This window comes from Fusarium flagelliforme, assembly GCF_020744385.1.
Source record: "Fusarium flagelliforme strain FIESC 12 MPI-CAGE-AA-0113 chromosome Unknown B0J16scaffold_4, whole genome shotgun sequence".
In the NCBI taxonomy this organism is placed as follows: Eukaryota; Fungi; Ascomycota; class Sordariomycetes; order Hypocreales; family Nectriaceae; genus Fusarium; species Fusarium flagelliforme.
The window spans coordinates 1128807-1145074 of NW_025763506.1; the positions used below are offsets into that span (position 1 = coordinate 1128807).

At 46.6% G+C, this 16268-nt stretch overlaps 7 protein-coding genes and 4 non-coding genes across 11 annotated transcripts; all 11 read right to left on the reverse strand.

The window, feature by feature from the left end:
- Positions 1-171: 171 nt before the first annotated feature.
- On the reverse strand, positions 172-2185 carry B0J16DRAFT_340715 (fungal-specific transcription factor domain-containing protein). Its single transcript, XM_046127723.1, has 5 exons — positions 1926-2185; positions 1478-1876; positions 1147-1430; positions 842-1096; positions 172-788 (listed from the first exon to the last, which is right to left on the reverse strand). The coding sequence occupies exons 1-5, from the start codon at positions 1954-1956 to the stop codon at positions 213-215; spliced, it is 1545 nt and encodes a 514-aa protein (XP_045982599.1). The 5' UTR covers positions 1957-2185; the 3' UTR covers positions 172-212.
- Positions 2186-2368: 183 nt separating this feature from the next.
- B0J16DRAFT_304222 (concanavalin A-like lectin/glucanase domain-containing protein) lies at positions 2369-3529 on the reverse strand. Its single transcript, XM_046124714.1, has 3 exons — positions 3065-3529; positions 2660-3012; positions 2369-2594 (listed from the first exon to the last, which is right to left on the reverse strand). The coding sequence occupies exons 1-3, from the start codon at positions 3412-3414 to the stop codon at positions 2545-2547; spliced, it is 753 nt and encodes a 250-aa protein (XP_045982600.1). The 5' UTR covers positions 3415-3529; the 3' UTR covers positions 2369-2544.
- A 1762-nt stretch (positions 3530-5291) lies between these two features.
- Positions 5292-6837, reverse strand: B0J16DRAFT_340721 (uncharacterized protein). Its single transcript, XM_046127724.1, has one exon. It carries the CDS (start codon positions 6784-6786, stop codon positions 5512-5514), a length of 1275 nt encoding a protein of 424 aa, XP_045982601.1. The 5' UTR covers positions 6787-6837; the 3' UTR covers positions 5292-5511.
- A 290-nt stretch (positions 6838-7127) lies between these two features.
- B0J16DRAFT_362575 (acyl-CoA N-acyltransferase) lies at positions 7128-8145 on the reverse strand. The gene is made up of 2 exons (XM_046129818.1): positions 7798-8145; positions 7128-7746 (listed from the first exon to the last, which is right to left on the reverse strand). The coding sequence occupies exons 1-2, from the start codon at positions 8105-8107 to the stop codon at positions 7352-7354; spliced, it is 705 nt and encodes a 234-aa protein (XP_045982602.1). The 5' UTR covers positions 8108-8145; the 3' UTR covers positions 7128-7351.
- Positions 8146-9839: 1694 nt separating this feature from the next.
- B0J16DRAFT_t162 lies at positions 9840-9952 on the reverse strand. Its single transcript has one exon. It is a non-coding gene; the product is annotated as a tRNA-Ser (tRNA).
- A 105-nt stretch (positions 9953-10057) lies between these two features.
- Positions 10058-10180, reverse strand: B0J16DRAFT_t161. Its single transcript has one exon. It is a non-coding gene; the product is annotated as a tRNA-Asn (tRNA).
- Positions 10181-10289: 109 nt separating this feature from the next.
- B0J16DRAFT_t160 lies at positions 10290-10405 on the reverse strand. Its single transcript has one exon. It is a non-coding gene; the product is annotated as a tRNA-Gln (tRNA).
- Positions 10406-10504: 99 nt separating this feature from the next.
- Positions 10505-10606, reverse strand: B0J16DRAFT_t159. The gene has a single exon. It is a non-coding gene; the product is annotated as a tRNA-Trp (tRNA).
- A 543-nt stretch (positions 10607-11149) lies between these two features.
- B0J16DRAFT_304226 (heterokaryon incompatibility protein-domain-containing protein) lies at positions 11150-12879 on the reverse strand (the record flags this gene model as incomplete). Its single annotated transcript, XM_046124715.1, has 2 exons — positions 11150-11423; positions 11496-12879. The coding sequence occupies 2 exons, from the start codon at positions 12877-12879 to the stop codon at positions 11164-11166; spliced, it is 1644 nt and encodes a 547-aa protein (XP_045982603.1). The 3' UTR covers positions 11150-11163.
- A 180-nt stretch (positions 12880-13059) lies between these two features.
- B0J16DRAFT_340724 (uncharacterized protein) lies at positions 13060-15106 on the reverse strand. Its single transcript, XM_046127725.1, has 6 exons — positions 14940-15106; positions 14630-14886; positions 14523-14577; positions 14249-14468; positions 14049-14197; positions 13060-13998 (listed from the first exon to the last, which is right to left on the reverse strand). The coding sequence occupies exons 1-6, from the start codon at positions 15074-15076 to the stop codon at positions 13140-13142; spliced, it is 1677 nt and encodes a 558-aa protein (XP_045982604.1). The 5' UTR covers positions 15077-15106; the 3' UTR covers positions 13060-13139.
- A 328-nt stretch (positions 15107-15434) lies between these two features.
- B0J16DRAFT_319773 (uncharacterized protein) lies at positions 15435-15983 on the reverse strand (the record flags this gene model as incomplete). The annotated part of the gene is made up of 2 exons (XM_046125534.1): positions 15435-15764; positions 15804-15983. 2 exons carry the CDS (start codon positions 15981-15983, stop codon positions 15435-15437), a joined length of 510 nt encoding a protein of 169 aa, XP_045982605.1.
- Between the last annotated feature and the right edge of the window lie 285 nt (positions 15984-16268).

Below are 16268 nucleotides of genomic sequence, written 5' to 3' on the forward strand. Positions count from 1 at the left end.
CTACTTTCCTGGCAGTGAGTAAGCATCACGGCAAGTGGATTTCGGATATTCATTTCACCTGCATTATTAATTGGATGAATGGAACCAGCATTCTTAGCGTAACCTCAGGCACGAGTGAAATGCAATATCCACTTTTACGGTACGATAATGTTTTGTGCCTCAGTAGATGTACGACGATAGCTTCAATTAGAATGCTTGATTATAAATGGTTACTAAATAAATGCAGGAACAGATCGGTAAGTAGAGCTAAGAATAACGCCAAGCTTATGGACATAATCTAGGTGGTCGACCGATAGATCCTCCTGTACCCAAGCAAGCCCAAGAATCTTCTTCACGGTTGCGATGTTTCTGTATGTTCCATCCTCCATTGTCCTATCCATAAGATCGAGCGTAATCGCTCGTTTCTCATCTTCTTGGGCTTCGAGGCCAAAGATGAGCAACGGCAAGGGCCATTGACAGGTTGGTAGATGGGCAAGTAACTCGAAAGCCTGCTCGACCCAATCATTGAAACTCTGATCCAGTTTCAGAATTCCGGCGGACGCACGCCTAAGATATATCAAAGTGGATAGCCGATGGAGCTCAACTGCTATGTTAAAGGCAGGCTGTCCGTCGAATTCATCGACTTTGCCTTTGTGGTGGTCACTGATATTCCGTAACTTCCAGTCAAGTATTTGAAGACAAGTCCTATATTCTTCTGTGCCATGCTTTGGGTCCGAAGACACTGTTACGGTATTGAAGGTTTCGGAAAGCAGGTATAGTATCTCGTGTGGGATCCCTGAAAGGATTGGCTAAAAAGTGTTAGTGAATCCATTTTCCCGTTGAAGGCTAGAATATCAAATACCGGTCCCCCATCACAAACGGCTGGATGAAAAGTATCGAAGTCAATACTAGCCGCACTATCTGCTTCCAAAGTGAAGTCTGGTTTCCAGTGGCGTAAGCCAAACTTGGCTATGGTATTGATATAGTGAACCCATCCCACTAGGGCCGTTAAGTCCCGGTCTATTTGCATCTCATCTAGAGCAGATGCCTTGATGATCTTGGCAGCGCCACAAGCATACCACAACCAGTGGCTTGTCTTGGTTGCGTTTTGCTGAATCTGGCGGTGATGTTAGTATCTCAGTAGCTGAAGCAGCGATATGGTCACACCTCCAGAGTACATAGTATAATCCCGGCAGCGATATGGCATGCTGACTCTGTTATACCAATAAGTCCTTGCGTAGACTCGGACAATGCTCGTAGAGCAGCAGCTTTTGGTCGGGTTATTGAGTTTGCCGTATTGTCGCGATGAAAAGATGCTAAAGCGATGACGGACTTTAGTACGGCTGCAGATGATAGTGTTACATCGGAGAGAGCCATGCGAGTGACAATCTCAGGGACCCTTTGCGCATCCTGTCCGAAACCACTAATGGAATAAGAAGCTCTCTCTATAACTGCTTGGTGTGAGCTAAATCAGTTGAGGTTGGGAAAGACGACACACAATACTGGACCGAGCTGGCATCTGATGAGCTCAACTGCGCAATAGCTCCTACGCTAGGAGACTTGAGCAATAATAATAATCCTTCTTGTTTCTCCGAATAACCGGAACTGAGAGACTCCGGAAACGCTTCATGCATCATATCGGCTGTGAATCCAAGAATGTGATCTAAAGTCGACATTTGATCATGCAGCTTCATATCTCTGGATTCCGTATTGATCCATCGATGATCAGATAACATACCCTTCGATCGTGCTGCTTTAGGATTAGGTCCAACTATGGCCCGTCGTCGATCATTTGGACGTGGCCAAGACAAGCGCAACCCATAGCCCTGACACTTCACTCCCAACTTGACGCAGCGGTTGCATTTCGGCAGTGTTTGATCACAGCGGACCTTTCGAGCTAACGTGGTCGTTAGCAGAGCCAATCAACGGTTTCTCATAGGGCAGACCTCGACAGTTTCCACATCCAGCGGATGGCATTTCTAGGAGTGGTAGAGGCTGAGTTAAGGTAGCTCGCAGAAAGTTGCCAGGAATGACTTCGAACCCTTAGCAGGCATGGCCGATGACAAGGTGAGATTCCCAGCTGCCTACTTGGATCTAGTAAGCAGCCACAAGTGGGGCAATAGCGAGTAAGCAGGCGGCGGAGCGACTTTTCCGAGCCAGTCAGGATGGACAAAGGAACAGGGCAGTGCATCCACCAGAGTAGCCGTAGGGTAGCCAGAAAAGAAATGAAACTATGAAATGGATCACAAAACCGACGTTATAAGGTGAATATTCGCAGTCGTGTGGGAATGGCTGCTAAGTTCCAGAAAGATTAATGGAGCTTCGTAGGCTGAACGCTAGATCTTCTTGCACACAAGGACCGTGGTCCGGGATAGTGTTTATGGTGAATAGTAGAGTTTTTGAAAATAGAGAAGGTGATCGGAACCTACACATTCCTGATAACCAGTAAAAGATTTATATTTTAGAGCCAGGAATAACTAAAATACTAGTAGTTTAATATTGAAATTGAGAAAAGATTTTTCATTAAAAGTCCTCTCAAGCTTACTGCATTAGGTCTTAATTAGGCTAATTAACAGATAGAGTATAAGCAGAGGTTTTAAAGACGCAGTTCGAGCCTATAACTGTTAGAATCAAGTTTGTAGAAGAAATAGGGATGTCAGGCTAAAAGGAAGTAACTTACCAACGAAGGGCTCGGTGCCGGCTTGGAAACTGGTGGCAACATAAGTGCTAGGAACGCCCTGGTTCTTTGTCAAGTAGGTCAGGAAGGGGAGTAGATCAGCTTTGAAATTGCCAATGTTAGAGGGTGCGACAAAAGAAAAGACAGTCGTGTCCCCGTTAGGACCCTTGAACAGGCTCCAGGTAGTACCGGCAATAGTAGGCTTTGCGATAGCAGGTTTGTTCTGTTCAGAGATAGGCCCAGCGCCACCATAAGATCCAAGCCAAATCATAATCTCGTATTTATTAGCAGCTCCAACAGAGGGCGCCAGCCAAAGATCATAGGAGACATCTGAAACCATGCCGGTACCAGTGTATCTTGTAAGTAGGTCAGTGAGGTTAAAAAATGCAACGACTGGATATTTCTTACCGCCAGGTCCATGTAGTAGGGACCGACTTGATATCAGAGATCTTTTTGTTGATATTCTCAAGTGCGACATTAGAGTAAGACTTAACCTTGGTTGGGCCTCCAGCCCATGACCAGGTAGAGGTCCAAGCAAAGTTCTTGTTTTTAACAGAGTTCAAGGTTGTGCACTGAGAGCCCGAAGTAGCGTCACCCTTTCCCCAGTTGTTGTGGTAAAAGGTATAACCCTGAGTGGCAACAGAACCGAAAGCATCACACCAGGTTGTGGCTCGCTTTTCAATGGTCTTGGAAGGAGAGGTTGGTGTCGCTGCCGCGAGTGTGGCGACAAATGCGGTCAGTGGGATGCAAAACTTCATTCTTATGGTATTGGTGACGAATAGATAGTAGTGTCGGTTGATAATGGTGAGATTGGTGTGAAATGGACTGGAGAGGCCAGGTAAGCGGGGGTATATATAGATAACTAAATGTTCCTACTCCGGGTCTAGAATCTATTTCGGTTGGACGATAATTACGACACCTACGGATAAACTAACCTGAAACCACTTGTTTGTCTAGTTTGTTGGATACGCGTATTTTAAGTTAGTGCAGGGATGGCCCTGTCCCAGCTACGAGGCGGATAATTACAGCTCTCCTCCCTCTCCTCCTCTTCTTTAAGTATTCTTGCTCACAACGTGCCGCGTTTTCCGTCCTAGTGTCCCGTGCCATCCCTGTAGAAGTGAATTAGCCTCTGGCTCATCTGGATTCTCCTTTCCAGCTAGTGATTCCACATCAACTGGTTAAGAATGATGCCAGACAACGAGTATTCTACTTACACAAGGCTTTACAGCCAACTCTCGTCAGAAATACTTGCCGAGCTTGATTGCATTGGCCTGCACCTCAACTCGCCCGGATTTGCTATCATCTGTAAGCAATGTGGCTATGCTATAACGGCAAATAAGGATCGCGTGTCTCGGCATCTCGGGGAAATCCACAACGTCGATAAAGCAGCCGGCAGGGAATTGAACAAGTTGATTCGTTCCTTGAATCTAACGGACGGTCCGGACCCGAGGAGTCTCTACTTGCGACCTGATGGTAGCGCACCTCATCCTTACCTGAAAAGTCTAACGGGTGAAAGCTCTTGCAGGCATTGCGGTCGGCGATCAGCCAGCGATGTTGTTCTTCAAATACATCTCAGAGACACCCAACCAGCGGAAATAGAGCTTACTAGAAAATCAGGGCGATATTGGTTACGAGAGCACATTAAGACGGGGCCAACCCTCTAGAGTTGGACCATACTGCCTGCATCGTCGTTTTCCGGCATGCCACCTGCTCCAGTATGATAATACTCATCCACAATAGCTTTGCTTCTTATTACACTCTTCCACTGTACAGGAATAGTGTTATGAAGCTGGGTTCGTTACATGGATTATAGATTATGGAGCTAATACCATTGTTACCCTGCTCTTGTCTTCCAAGACCAGGTACGAAACTTGTATCCAGACGCTTCCCGAACTGTTCCGGGCCACCCATAAACTTGATCAGTGTGACCATATCGTAAGGATCGTACCCGTCGAGAGCCGTACCTTTGGGTTGTAGAGGAGCGAGAAACCCGGTAAGATTGTGAGACGTTGCATCTTTCTTCCACATACGTTGCCATCCGCTGGACCTCGTTAGACAATCTACGCTGTATGGTCAGGGTCATTGTAACTCACGTTGACCGATTCAAGTACTTCGTGACCTCATCTGGAGCCTCGCCTTTGGCGACTTGCAACAAGGCAAAGTCATTCAACGAGTACTCGGCAGTCTTGCTCACGCTTCTCCCATAGTTTGTGCTGACATAGCCATACTTCTTCCAATCATCCAACGCGCTTCTTCCCTCCTTTGTACTCCCTGTCGGGTCATTAAAGTCGAAGTTATTGTATGGCTGGAGCTCGGCATTGGTTCGCATAGCAGCATAGCCATCTGTCCAACTGACGAGATTGTCTGTGTCCAGTTTCTTAAAGTAGGCGTCTGCAAGAATGTTGTCTGCATTGGAGCCACCTTGAACATGGCCGTTGTGGTTATGGCTACGGCCTTCAGGCATGAAACGCTCATATCGCCAGATGTCAATCATGCTTCGAACTAAGTGATTTCAGCATATAATCGTGACTATAACAAGAGAATACTAACTCATTTCGATCTGACGATTAGGTAAAATAAGAGACACCAGCGTATGGGTACATCTGTCTAATTCTAGCTGCAGAATGTACTGTTTGCCTATGGCTAGTAGCAGAGCTGGCTCTTTGACAGTAGAGTTGTTGTCCCCATTGCCCAGGAGCAAAAGACGAATTACGTAGCAAAAACAACATGTAAGACACGAATTACTTTTTCTCATTTAAATTAATGTCTTCTAGTTTGCAGTCTGTTAGAAACAGAAAATCAAGATACAACTATTGACTCGTCTGTGTTAGATTCGCCTTCGTCCAAGGTCTTGTTTAGAAGCCCATCACGTTAAGAATAGACTTCTTCACTGACATGCCATCTTTATCTTCATAAATCATCCATCCGGAAACGGGCTGGATTCCAGGAAACCCAAGATTCTTCTTCCCATCAGAACCACCCTCCTGCTTTTCCTCCAATGCGCCATCTTCTTTCTCGTCTCTGCCTTCGCTTAGTCTTTTAAGCAGCTGTTGCCGTTCATCATCAAAGTACTCGCCTCGAGCCTCATAATAAGCCTTGGCAGCCGTGGGGTCATAGTCATAGTCTGGCAGTGCTTGGATGCCGATTGACCCTGCTAGCATTCTGCAACTGTACACTTTGCCGTGATCGTTGACTTTGACAGGAACGGTGACGAAACCACCTGGAATGTCCTGGGTTTCAACGCTGGGATACGATAGTCCGTCAAGCTCACAACCCCACCCACCATTTTGTGCTTTTCCCTCATCGTTCCAGAAACAGAATGCGGTGATCCAGCCGGTCAACGTGGTTGCACCCGACATTTCATGCATATCTGCGATTGAGTTCCAGAAATTCTTGACCTCCGGGTTGGTTGGCTCCTCAAAAGAGAGGATCATCTTTTGAACAACAGGCCTCAATAATTCAGCGAAACGAGTGGGTTCTTCGCCCATTTTCTCCAACTTATCAAGGCGGGATAAAATATCCTCATAGTCAGTGACTTCTCCGAGAAGCGTGACAGACGGGAGGCCACACGTTAGCATACATGTGTACGAAAAGTATTGTTGCATTGCGCCCATCAAGAGCACAGAGCCAACAGCTCGATCAACATCGGTGGTGGTAGAGAATGAAGGCAGAACCCAATCACGTAGTGTAGGGTCCTTAAAATTTACCATTTCCTTCGTTATGTTTTGAACAAATGCTCCATAGTTGGCCGTGTGTAAAAATCCGGCTTGCTTGATGATGAGTTCTTTTTTGCCTTTATGACTAACAAAGAGATGGCGGAGTTTCTCTGCGTTTGCATTGATGTAAGAACTGAGTTGAGTTATAATAGCGAACCAGACATCCTCGGGGCGGATCGTCAGATGATGATGGTTGCTATAGGCATTAAAGGCTGCCCAGACCAAGCCATTCTTGGAGCCGGACACAAATTTGTCTTCAATTGATCCATCGATTGAAAACACGCTTTGAATGACCTGCTTGCAGCGAGTGAACTCTTTGTTATTGGTCGCTTTGAGAATTTCCTCGACGCTGCTTGCTTTATCTTGACCCCATGGCCTAGCTGGGTGGTCAACAACAGATACGGTGACGGGCATGATGATGTTGGTGTGGGTTTTCTAAATTGATGCGCGAGTGATGTAGAAGTGGAAAACAAGATGTTATAAAAATTTGAAGATAACGGCGATTACAAGCAACTTATATAATTAATCTTGATCAGCTGAAATCATTACGCATGGGACTACTTAGTGGCTGTCAATAACTAAACAGGACACCACTAAGATCGCTACACGTAAGCATAAGCACCATTATGACGTGGCCCAATTTCAAGCTGTGTTGATTCGAAGTGCCTGGTCATGAAAAGACTGTTGCCTACGAGATCTAGATTGAGATAGGATAAATTCCATGCTTCCAGGTTTGTAGTTATGGATTAAATTCAGGGTTTTCCTCAACAAGAAGACTAAAAAACATAAGAATCACACACTGTATTCTAGCCAGCTTGGTAGTTTGTAGTTGATTGTGTTATAGGATTAGAGTCTTACACAGGTTGTAAACTAAAAGTCTAGTGTATCAAGACAATCGACCTGCAATGACATATCTGGCATATAGGCTCTCGTACAAAAGCATCTCAGCGTCTCGTTTCTGTCGATAGGCAGATGTGAGTTATGCCGCATCTTTCCTGAACATGATAGAACCACCATTCCAGTGCCCCAGCTCTCCCACATTGGCCCTCTCGACTGTCACAAATCCGTGTCGTTCATAAAATCTATCAATACCCTCAAGACCAATTAACCAACCAGCTACGTCGGCCTTGTCAACCCTTTCCAACCCATGGTTCAAGAGCATGCTTCCCAAGCCATTGCCCTGAAGTGACGGCTCAACGGCCAGTGTGGAGAGGTACCAGGCATCGCGGCGCCGTGAGGTTGTTCGCAACTTGGGTTCAATATCCGTAAAGACACGTGCAAAAGTTTCAGCTGCGTGCTGATCCAGATTCGGGATGGGGAAGAGTTTGTTGCGAAGCCAGTACCAAGCGTGAACGATGGGCGAGGCCCAGGCAGCTAAAATGATAATTAGTGTTATTACATGGTGGTAGAGAATGTTATACATACAAGGAGATATCCAGCGTTCGTAGATTGACAGTTGAGAGTCGGGTCGCTTCCACCATGTGAGGCCCACAGGCTTATCGTCAGTCGTCGATACAAGAACGTGCAAGTCATAGTTAGGAGTCCAGTAGCGCGAATAGAAGAGGCGCGTGATTTGAGCTAACAGCAACTCTGGATGGGTTTGTCGACCCGGAAATAGAATATCCATGAGTTGGTCTTTAGCAAACGCAGCATTCCAGACCTTGACGACCTCACTCACGTCTGAGTAAAGGCCAGGCCGTACGCGGTATGTGCATATCGCCGGTCTTTTCTCCATTGTTCCTATCAATCAAGAATTATTGAGGTATCGTTTACTTTTAAAACTCGCGGTTGGTGCGTTATTAGCGAACGATGTGGCGGGGGATGCTATAATCTGACAAATTACAAAATGTCCCATCCAGTTGAGCCAATCAGGATGGCCAACGGAGGGGGCGCTGTGCAATACGGACTAGCTGCAGTAGGGGTAGATGACAGAAAGAGTATACAAACGGTCAGGATGCCAAAATAAAGCAGATCAACTGTCATACTAGTCTGGTGATGAAAAACTAGATTATTGTGTCTCTTATGCTCCGCACCGCCGAATTTTTCCCCCGCCCGATACGCCCACAACGCGATGTTCCAGCTGCTCAACAGACGGATGAGAACTCTCCGGAATGAACAACGAAAAGAAAGAACTTTCAGAGCAGTTCTGGAACTGCAAATATATAGCTTGACAGCCAGCTGTTATAAGGATGCATTTTGTAACTGTTGATAGCTTCATTGCTATTCGGCCAGGGCATGACGGACGTACGCGGTATCGCTTGCGAAAGAACGGTTGGTTTGTGTTAAAGAAGTTAAAGATGATAAGTAGGCATAGACTCAAGTCCTAGGTAGGTAGTATTATTTGTTTAGAAATCCCATGTTTTTCCTACAATGTATCGGCATAAGGCCCTGATGATATTGTGTGTTTATCCTTACCATACCGCTGTTGGCAGAATATGAGTCAACTACAAGCTAGACAGGGAAACTTCTGAGCTCAGTATCACTGAAAGCCAACTTCTTCTGAAGGGTCGTACACCAAAGAAACCTCCGCCAAAAACCTCCAGAGCAAAGAATACACCGTTCGTCATTGTATGTGCCCTTCGTTTTGTCCCCTGCAACTCCCAAGCGCACAAGCAAGAGTATCAAAGATGATGCGGCTGGTTCTGTTGATAGACATAACGGGTGTGATGCAGACGCTGATGCTGATGATGAATGGTGAAGATTTAAGTTCAGTGCTGGGTCGCAAGCGAGTCTCTTATGAGTCGGAGCCCGAATGTTTCACAAGATTTACTTGCGTGTAGAATGTCACCCTGAAAGTGAATGGAGTCTCTTGTTAGATGATGTCTCTTGTTTCCTGCTCTCCATTCCAGCTTATCTCCTTATAGGATATAGCACTTTCCCTTCAATAACACTCAAGACAGCGCAAAATCGTTTTCAACGAAGACGACGAGAACCAAGAGAGGGGAAGTAAAAAGGGTCTCGGAACGCAGACAACGATGAGGGAGGCTAAGGGAGGCAGTCATTTCTGTCTCACTCATCTGACTTCTTCAAGGAGCCGGTCGTTTCACGCATACGAACAAATCAACAGATTGACCCGAAGATTGTTCTTTTCTGTCTGAAATATACGATAGGACAGACATCAATGACATTTTGGGTCCTTGTTAAATTAATCCATTATATATTTATACTCGCTTAATAATGCTTCTGCATTAAAGTTATCCTATATGGACCCATATCCTACATTTTCAACATCGTTAAGCCGTTGTGATTCCATGCCTTTTTGCGTTATCAGTGTTCTACTTGCCTCTACATATAATCTTTTCCCAGGCCAACTTGCATACGCTGCTGCCTAATTTTGAGTCCAGTGCATGCGCGGTTGTAGAGTAGGGTACGGAGAAGGGGATCCGGCACTGGCCGTGCCCTTGTAACCTCATGGTTCGATTACTTAAGTTAAGAATCCAAATGCCCCAAAAGAGCAAAAAGAGACATCCCCCTTCTAGGATTCGAACCTAGGTCTAGACCTCCCCACGAGCGGTAAACTGATACCCCCTCCCTAAAGAGTGAGTCAAGGGGAGCGCGCTGACCACTGCGCCAAAGGGGGTTGCTTGTGTTTGTTGTTACCTGCTCTCGGAATTTCAGGCATCATAGGCCTTTGGCTGGTTCCCTCATCTAGCTTATTAGCACGTCAAAAGAGCAAAAAGAGATATCCCCCTTCCAGGATTCGAACCTGGGTCCCTTCCCCAGATTGTGAACACGTATGAACACACATAAACCGTCCCGCTAAGGGGCCGGTAACTAGGGGGCGCGCTGACCACTGCGCCAAAGGGGGTTGGTTGCGTTTCATGTTACCGACTCTCGGACTTTTGGGCATCATAGAGCTTTGGCCGGTCCCTTATCTTAGCCTGGGAACATATCAAAGAGGCAAAAAGGAAGGATAACCCCTCTTCCAGGATTCGAACCTGGGTCTCTCCCACTCACGTTAAACGCGGCTATAGATAGGAACTACCTCCCGAGGGAAGCAGGACGGAGTGTGCTACCACTGCACCAAAAAGGGTTGTTTTTGTGTTGCCGGATCTTAGGTCATTAGGCATCATAGCCTTGTACCTGGCTAGGAAATGCAGCATCGAAATAGTTCAAAGGGGCAAAAAAGAGACCCCCCTTCCAGGACTCGAACCTGGGTCAAGACCTCCGACTCACATCCGCATCCCTTTCGGGCCTGGTTGGTGGGAGCGCGCTGCCACTGTGCCAAAGGGGGATTGCATTTGTTGTTACTGGTTGTCACATCTCTGGGCATCATAGACCTATGGCTGGTCAACGAGCCCTTGCCAAGCTGCTTGATATCTGACAACTACACTGCCACAGCCTTCATTCTTTCCCGACTGGCATCATATATGACATCCAAGTGTTTACTGATTCATTCACTGTGGTACAGAGAAGGGGACACAGCTCTCCGATACATGCATTCCCTTTGTTTAGTGTCGGATGGTAACGTTCTGCACATTGCTATTTGGCCTCGACTCAGTCCACAACGAGGAAAACAGCTGGTACCATATTCGGATGATGGGGAATGGAGAACGGAAAACGCGCATAATGTTCCGTGTATCGCGCACTTGCAGAGTCGCTTTGTTTACTTACGCGTTACCCGGGAAGGTGCGGCCGGTAGGCCACTCAAACTGCAGCTCAGTTGTTTGCCAGGTGGCGGTCAGTGACAACGTCCAAGCCTCAGCTGCACTCAAAAATAGAACCTTTTACCACAGAGCATTAAAGCCATTGGCACTTTGCATGAAATGTAATTCTTCTTCTTTGCTGCCCCTAGACTAGGCTTATCCAATCCCATTCCGTAGCCTCGTTAATCATCTCCCCATCCATCATCTTGTAGACGTAAGCTTGCCCGATGTATTGGTAAGCGACATCCCCCTCATCTCTCTGAACTTCCCTAAGGATGAATGGCATGTTGCCCCCTTTGAAGACACATATACTGTCCCCGACTTCTATATCTGGGTGTCCAACTCCGATAATGCCCTTTTCTGCCATGAACCCTTTGCATCCATGAGCACTAAGGTAATATCCCTCTCCATCCCTTGCCAAAGCTTCAACGAATAGCGCCTGAGGATCTTCATCGCTCTTAATTCGCCTGCGCCTACCGAAAGATTGACAGATATCAGTCATTATTGTATGGAACGCGGCTTCAAAGTACGTCCCACCCCCTGGATAGACGCTGTTAACATTGTTTTGCCAAATGGCTACCATCTCTGTCTTGTCCTTGCCAGTTTCGAGGACTGGCCCTGTGTCAACTACTCTATCAATAACGAACCCTTGTAAGTCCAAAGCATCTTTTGAGAATGAGTTTCTGGTCTCAGCCTTCGTCTGGCCGGCTGCCCTGAACATGGAATAAGAGTAAATCCACTCTATCTCCTGGAAGAGGCGTTCCTGATTGATATCGGCGCCCCAGTCAGGGACCCAGGTTGGCAGAGTCGGCGACCGGCCACTTTCAGAGACTCTTAGCAGAATATCCAATGTTCCAAACCTCTCGATCAGAGCACGACTAGTATGCTTGAAAGCCTCCTCACGAGGCAAGGTATAGTCCGCTGAAACCTCCCCATCAACGAGACCCAGATAAGCATATATCTTATCTCTCGGATCAGATGCTCCCCTGTTTCTAAGCAAGTTGATAATTTCGCTTGCTATGGGCAGTTCCTTGTGGTTCCGTTGAGTCTCCCTAAGCCCATTTAATGTTTGGTAAAAGGAGAGAAGGAGTCGATGGCCTTCATGACAGCAACCAGAGTAATCGTGATGGAGTGCATTATCATATGCCTCTGTAAATCTCACGAACGATAGCTCAGCACTCCCGCAGGCTATGACAGCGTCTTTGGGAAGAATGGCTTCCTGTACAGTCCACGCTCGATTCCACCACGGAAGTAGAAGTAGGCGAGCCAGAGATACGAACTGCTCCTCAGTTGGACCATCATTTTCGCCACCATCAACGGGGTTATAGTGTTTATCATCAGCCAAGTACTCAACTAGGTCCAAAGCGACCTTCGCTGTTTCCTCAGGAATAACATTTGGCCATGCGTCCTTGTCTCCGGAGAAGTCCCCTATCCAGAGTAACGCTCTGTTTGTCCACGAATAGATCTTGCTCATGAGATTGACCTGGTGAGACTTCTCGGTATTATCGTCCTGATTGATGCAGATAGCATCAACCCAGAGGTGCCGTTCGTCATGTGGTAACCTCAGCCTTCTCAGGGCATTGAAGAGATTGACTGTGACATCCTTTACCATCCCGTCCACCTCAATGGCTCGGCAAATTTGTGGGTCTCCCCAATTGTACGATAGAGCCTCGTAGTCAGAGGTTTCATCAAGCGTTATTGTATGCAGAGTACAACAGATGGGATCATCTTCATTCCCTGGGAGTAGTCGCAAGATTCGGATTTCTTGGCGTTGCGAGTCAAGCGACCGATAATGAAGGGGCTTTGAACCACCATCTGAAACCCTCGGTTCAGGTTGAACATCGTGTTCGGCAGTCGACATTGCCCTGCAAAGTACCCCACGGGTCTGGTTCGAATCAAGCGACGTCGGCGGTGATGAATGCTTAGTTAATGACTGCAGATTGATGCTTGAGCTTACGACAGTCCTCATACGAGCGGGGTAAAGTTGTCGGTGGGGTTGTAACTACGCTTGCTTATGCCTTTATCTGACATGCCGGGGATGGGAAAATCACCTCGAGCCATGCTCTGAGTCCAATACGAGATGGCACTTTGTCTTCTCACTTTAATTACAAACACATTCAACTATTTCTGGTATTCTGTTGAAACAGACCTTTCCCACAACTCTTGTATAAACCCGCTTCTATCGCGAGTAATCGGCCACGTAACCTCGGTCAGAACCTTGATCGCTTGCGACCAACATGAAATACCCATCTCCTTACTTTGTCGCCTGACAGCCGTCTGGAAAAACAGGGTACTAGGGTGGATTGTCAGGTCCTCGTCATCCCTAGACGATGTATGGCAGCCAACCAATCCCATAACGTATAGCCAAAGGATGAATGCTGGATTGCTAGGCGTCCTGCTCTCGGAGAAATACAAAGCCATATCCTGGTGAAACAGAGTGACGGTGTATTTATGCAGGCGAGGGTCAACAGGCTCAGTCACACAGAGTATGGTTTGCGAGTATATGACAAACGCAGTGACTACAGCACCCCAAGGAGCCTCAAAGGTATCTTTCTGTGGCCTGCGCCTTTCCAACTCCCCTTTCTTCACTGAGATGGACTCCAGGTGTGTACGCACAAATGCTCCCAACATACGAGACGCGGACCCTACTCTCCAGAAGGTGTCGAAGCCATCATCGGCGGATTGAGCGCCTGTAGACAAATTGTCGATCCCGGCTGTGAACTGGCGAAGGGGTTGAATGAGGTTATATGCGTTAGCGTTGTTTAGGGTCGCCCCATGTGGCAATGGGGCTATGAAGGAAGGAAACTCTCGAATTCCCTCAAGTTTCGATATCCAAGACTGTAGTGCTTCGCATTTATGCCATCTGTAGGACATTTGAACGAGCTCTTTGCCCGTATAGTCTTTCAGACTAGCGTCGCCTTTCCCATAACGACAAATACCGATTAAAAGGCTCTTGAGACCACAAATATAGGTATACGCCCTAACGAAGGTTATTGAGATGGTCGAGAGGTAGAGAGAATACAGTCTTACATGATAAAGTAGCGATTCGTTAACTCTTCGTCTGTTGAACGAGGTCTGAGAGAAAATAGTTCCTCCCCTTTGGCCCTGTTTGTACTTTCAATGATTGCTAAAATGCCACTAACATGGGTTTCCGCCGATAGAATTTGACCGTTGCAAAGCTGTTACAATTAATGAGATTTGAAGTCGTAGAAACACGGGGAAGATTTTACCTCTGTAAAGGATAACGTAACCATTTGTCGAATGATACGCGGATCACATTTTGGGCTGCCATCCGAAATCCATTTATTAATGTATTTGATCACTTGAACCCTATGGTAGAAAAAGGTTGATTCGAAGGGTTCAAGGTTGCCATACTGGAAGCAGAAGTGCATTCCAGCCAATAGTATGGTACTGCGTAATCCAAAGGCGTCGTCTGTCAATCGCGTCAAGCTTTTTTATGTTAATACGTAGGACTTCCACTGATGAGAGTAGAATAACACAAACCCGTTGGTAGTAGGTACATTCAAACTATTTTTAGGCCCTTGTGCACTATTGAATACTATTCGGAGTCAGACTAGCTTTCCAATAATGATGTTACAACATTAACTTACAATAATGAAAGAGTTCATGGGATCTCAGAGGCATTTCACAAGCCAGTCTATTATACCCTCTATCATGATTCATGTGCCCTAACAGGGCAGGTATCGACGTCTTTTTGGAGGATGTTGTTTGTTGTGATGGCTTTCCAACTTGCCAAGAAGGCTTCTGATCCCATGGTTGGACTTCCTTTTGCTGCGCTCTTCGCTCTCTCAGCGGCAATTGGACTGGCTCGTAAGAGCATATCCTGCCTGAGCTGACACAGCTATCACTACGCAACTGGTTAGTATACACGCCAAGACAGTTTTAATGAGAAAGGGATACCATATAGGACGCTGTTCACCGCATCTCTTCCGACGGCTTCGACAGCTTGAACAACCTGTCCTACTGCGTGTATGATATCGACGCACGCGAGTGGGTTTGTTAGTCAGCCTATCACACAGCTCTTCGTCTTCAGCCATTTTTCATTGAGCTGGAAAAAAGACTCGAGTGATTGAGGTCAGGATGCAAGCCGCGCTACGCCTCGACGCCGGATCGTGTCAGCACAACGTCACATTTCATGCTGACTCACCCATTACACTGTAAAATAACCAATGAAACACAGCACTGTAATCTTATCGCGCTGATAAAACACAAACAGGGATGTAATTGCAAACAAATCATGATATTAAAAGAAGGCTAGTCCTAATGCACTCGTATATACGATGCGATTTTTATGTTCGTGCATTATCATTCTGTTGTTTTATCGGTATCTGTATACTCTGCAGAACTCGCTCCTCAGAAAACCCGGAACTAGTTATGTTTGTGCTTCCAGCATCATCAAAACCCGGTTGGCTTCACCTTGTAAATGGCATTCTCCACTGCTACAGAACCATCCTCATCAATCAGCCATCGAAGCTCACCTACAAATTCTGATCGCTCAACCCATTTGAAATCAGGGTGACTGGTCTCCAAGACCGGCGCACTCAACCAGTAGTTCTCACCAAAGTCAAGAGTTCGAGCCTTTGGTCCTCCGGTAAAGACCTCCATCCATTTTTCGTCGATTTGCAAGACACCCTTGAAGTATACATAGAAGCCATGGCCTTCTTGAGATCGAAATTGCACTCGAACATCTAGATGTCCTGTGTTTGTCTCTGGGTCGCGCTGGGTCTGTCAGTATAGTAAGTGGTAGTTGCGAGGTCTACATACCAGAATCCAGTCAGCACCTCCGGGTTGGAGCTCCGCCTCGAATCCACTGCCTTTGATGTGGCCATGTGTCAAGAAGGCTATGATTCGATGGTTGTTTCCTTTAGCTTCCGGAATTACTAGGGCTTTTGAAGGTGATGTGTACAGCCGCATGGTGAAAACGTGTTCCAAAGAGGGTGCCATGGTGGAGTCGAGGGTTCAAGTATGAAGCTTCTGGTTGATGGGAGAGCCTTCTCGACTGTACGATACCTTATATATATTACTATTTAAGCTCTTTAGCGGTCTCACTGATGATGGACAACGCGCCGAATGTGATTACTTTGCCAACCCGCCTCTATGTGGTAACTGAAACAATTTTCTAAATGCATCTCAGACCTGATTGGACGATCGCCTCAATCGGTTCTTTGGCAATTACTGTTGGAGTTTGTATGGACGGCTAGGGTCACTAATCCGCATACGCCAATCGGC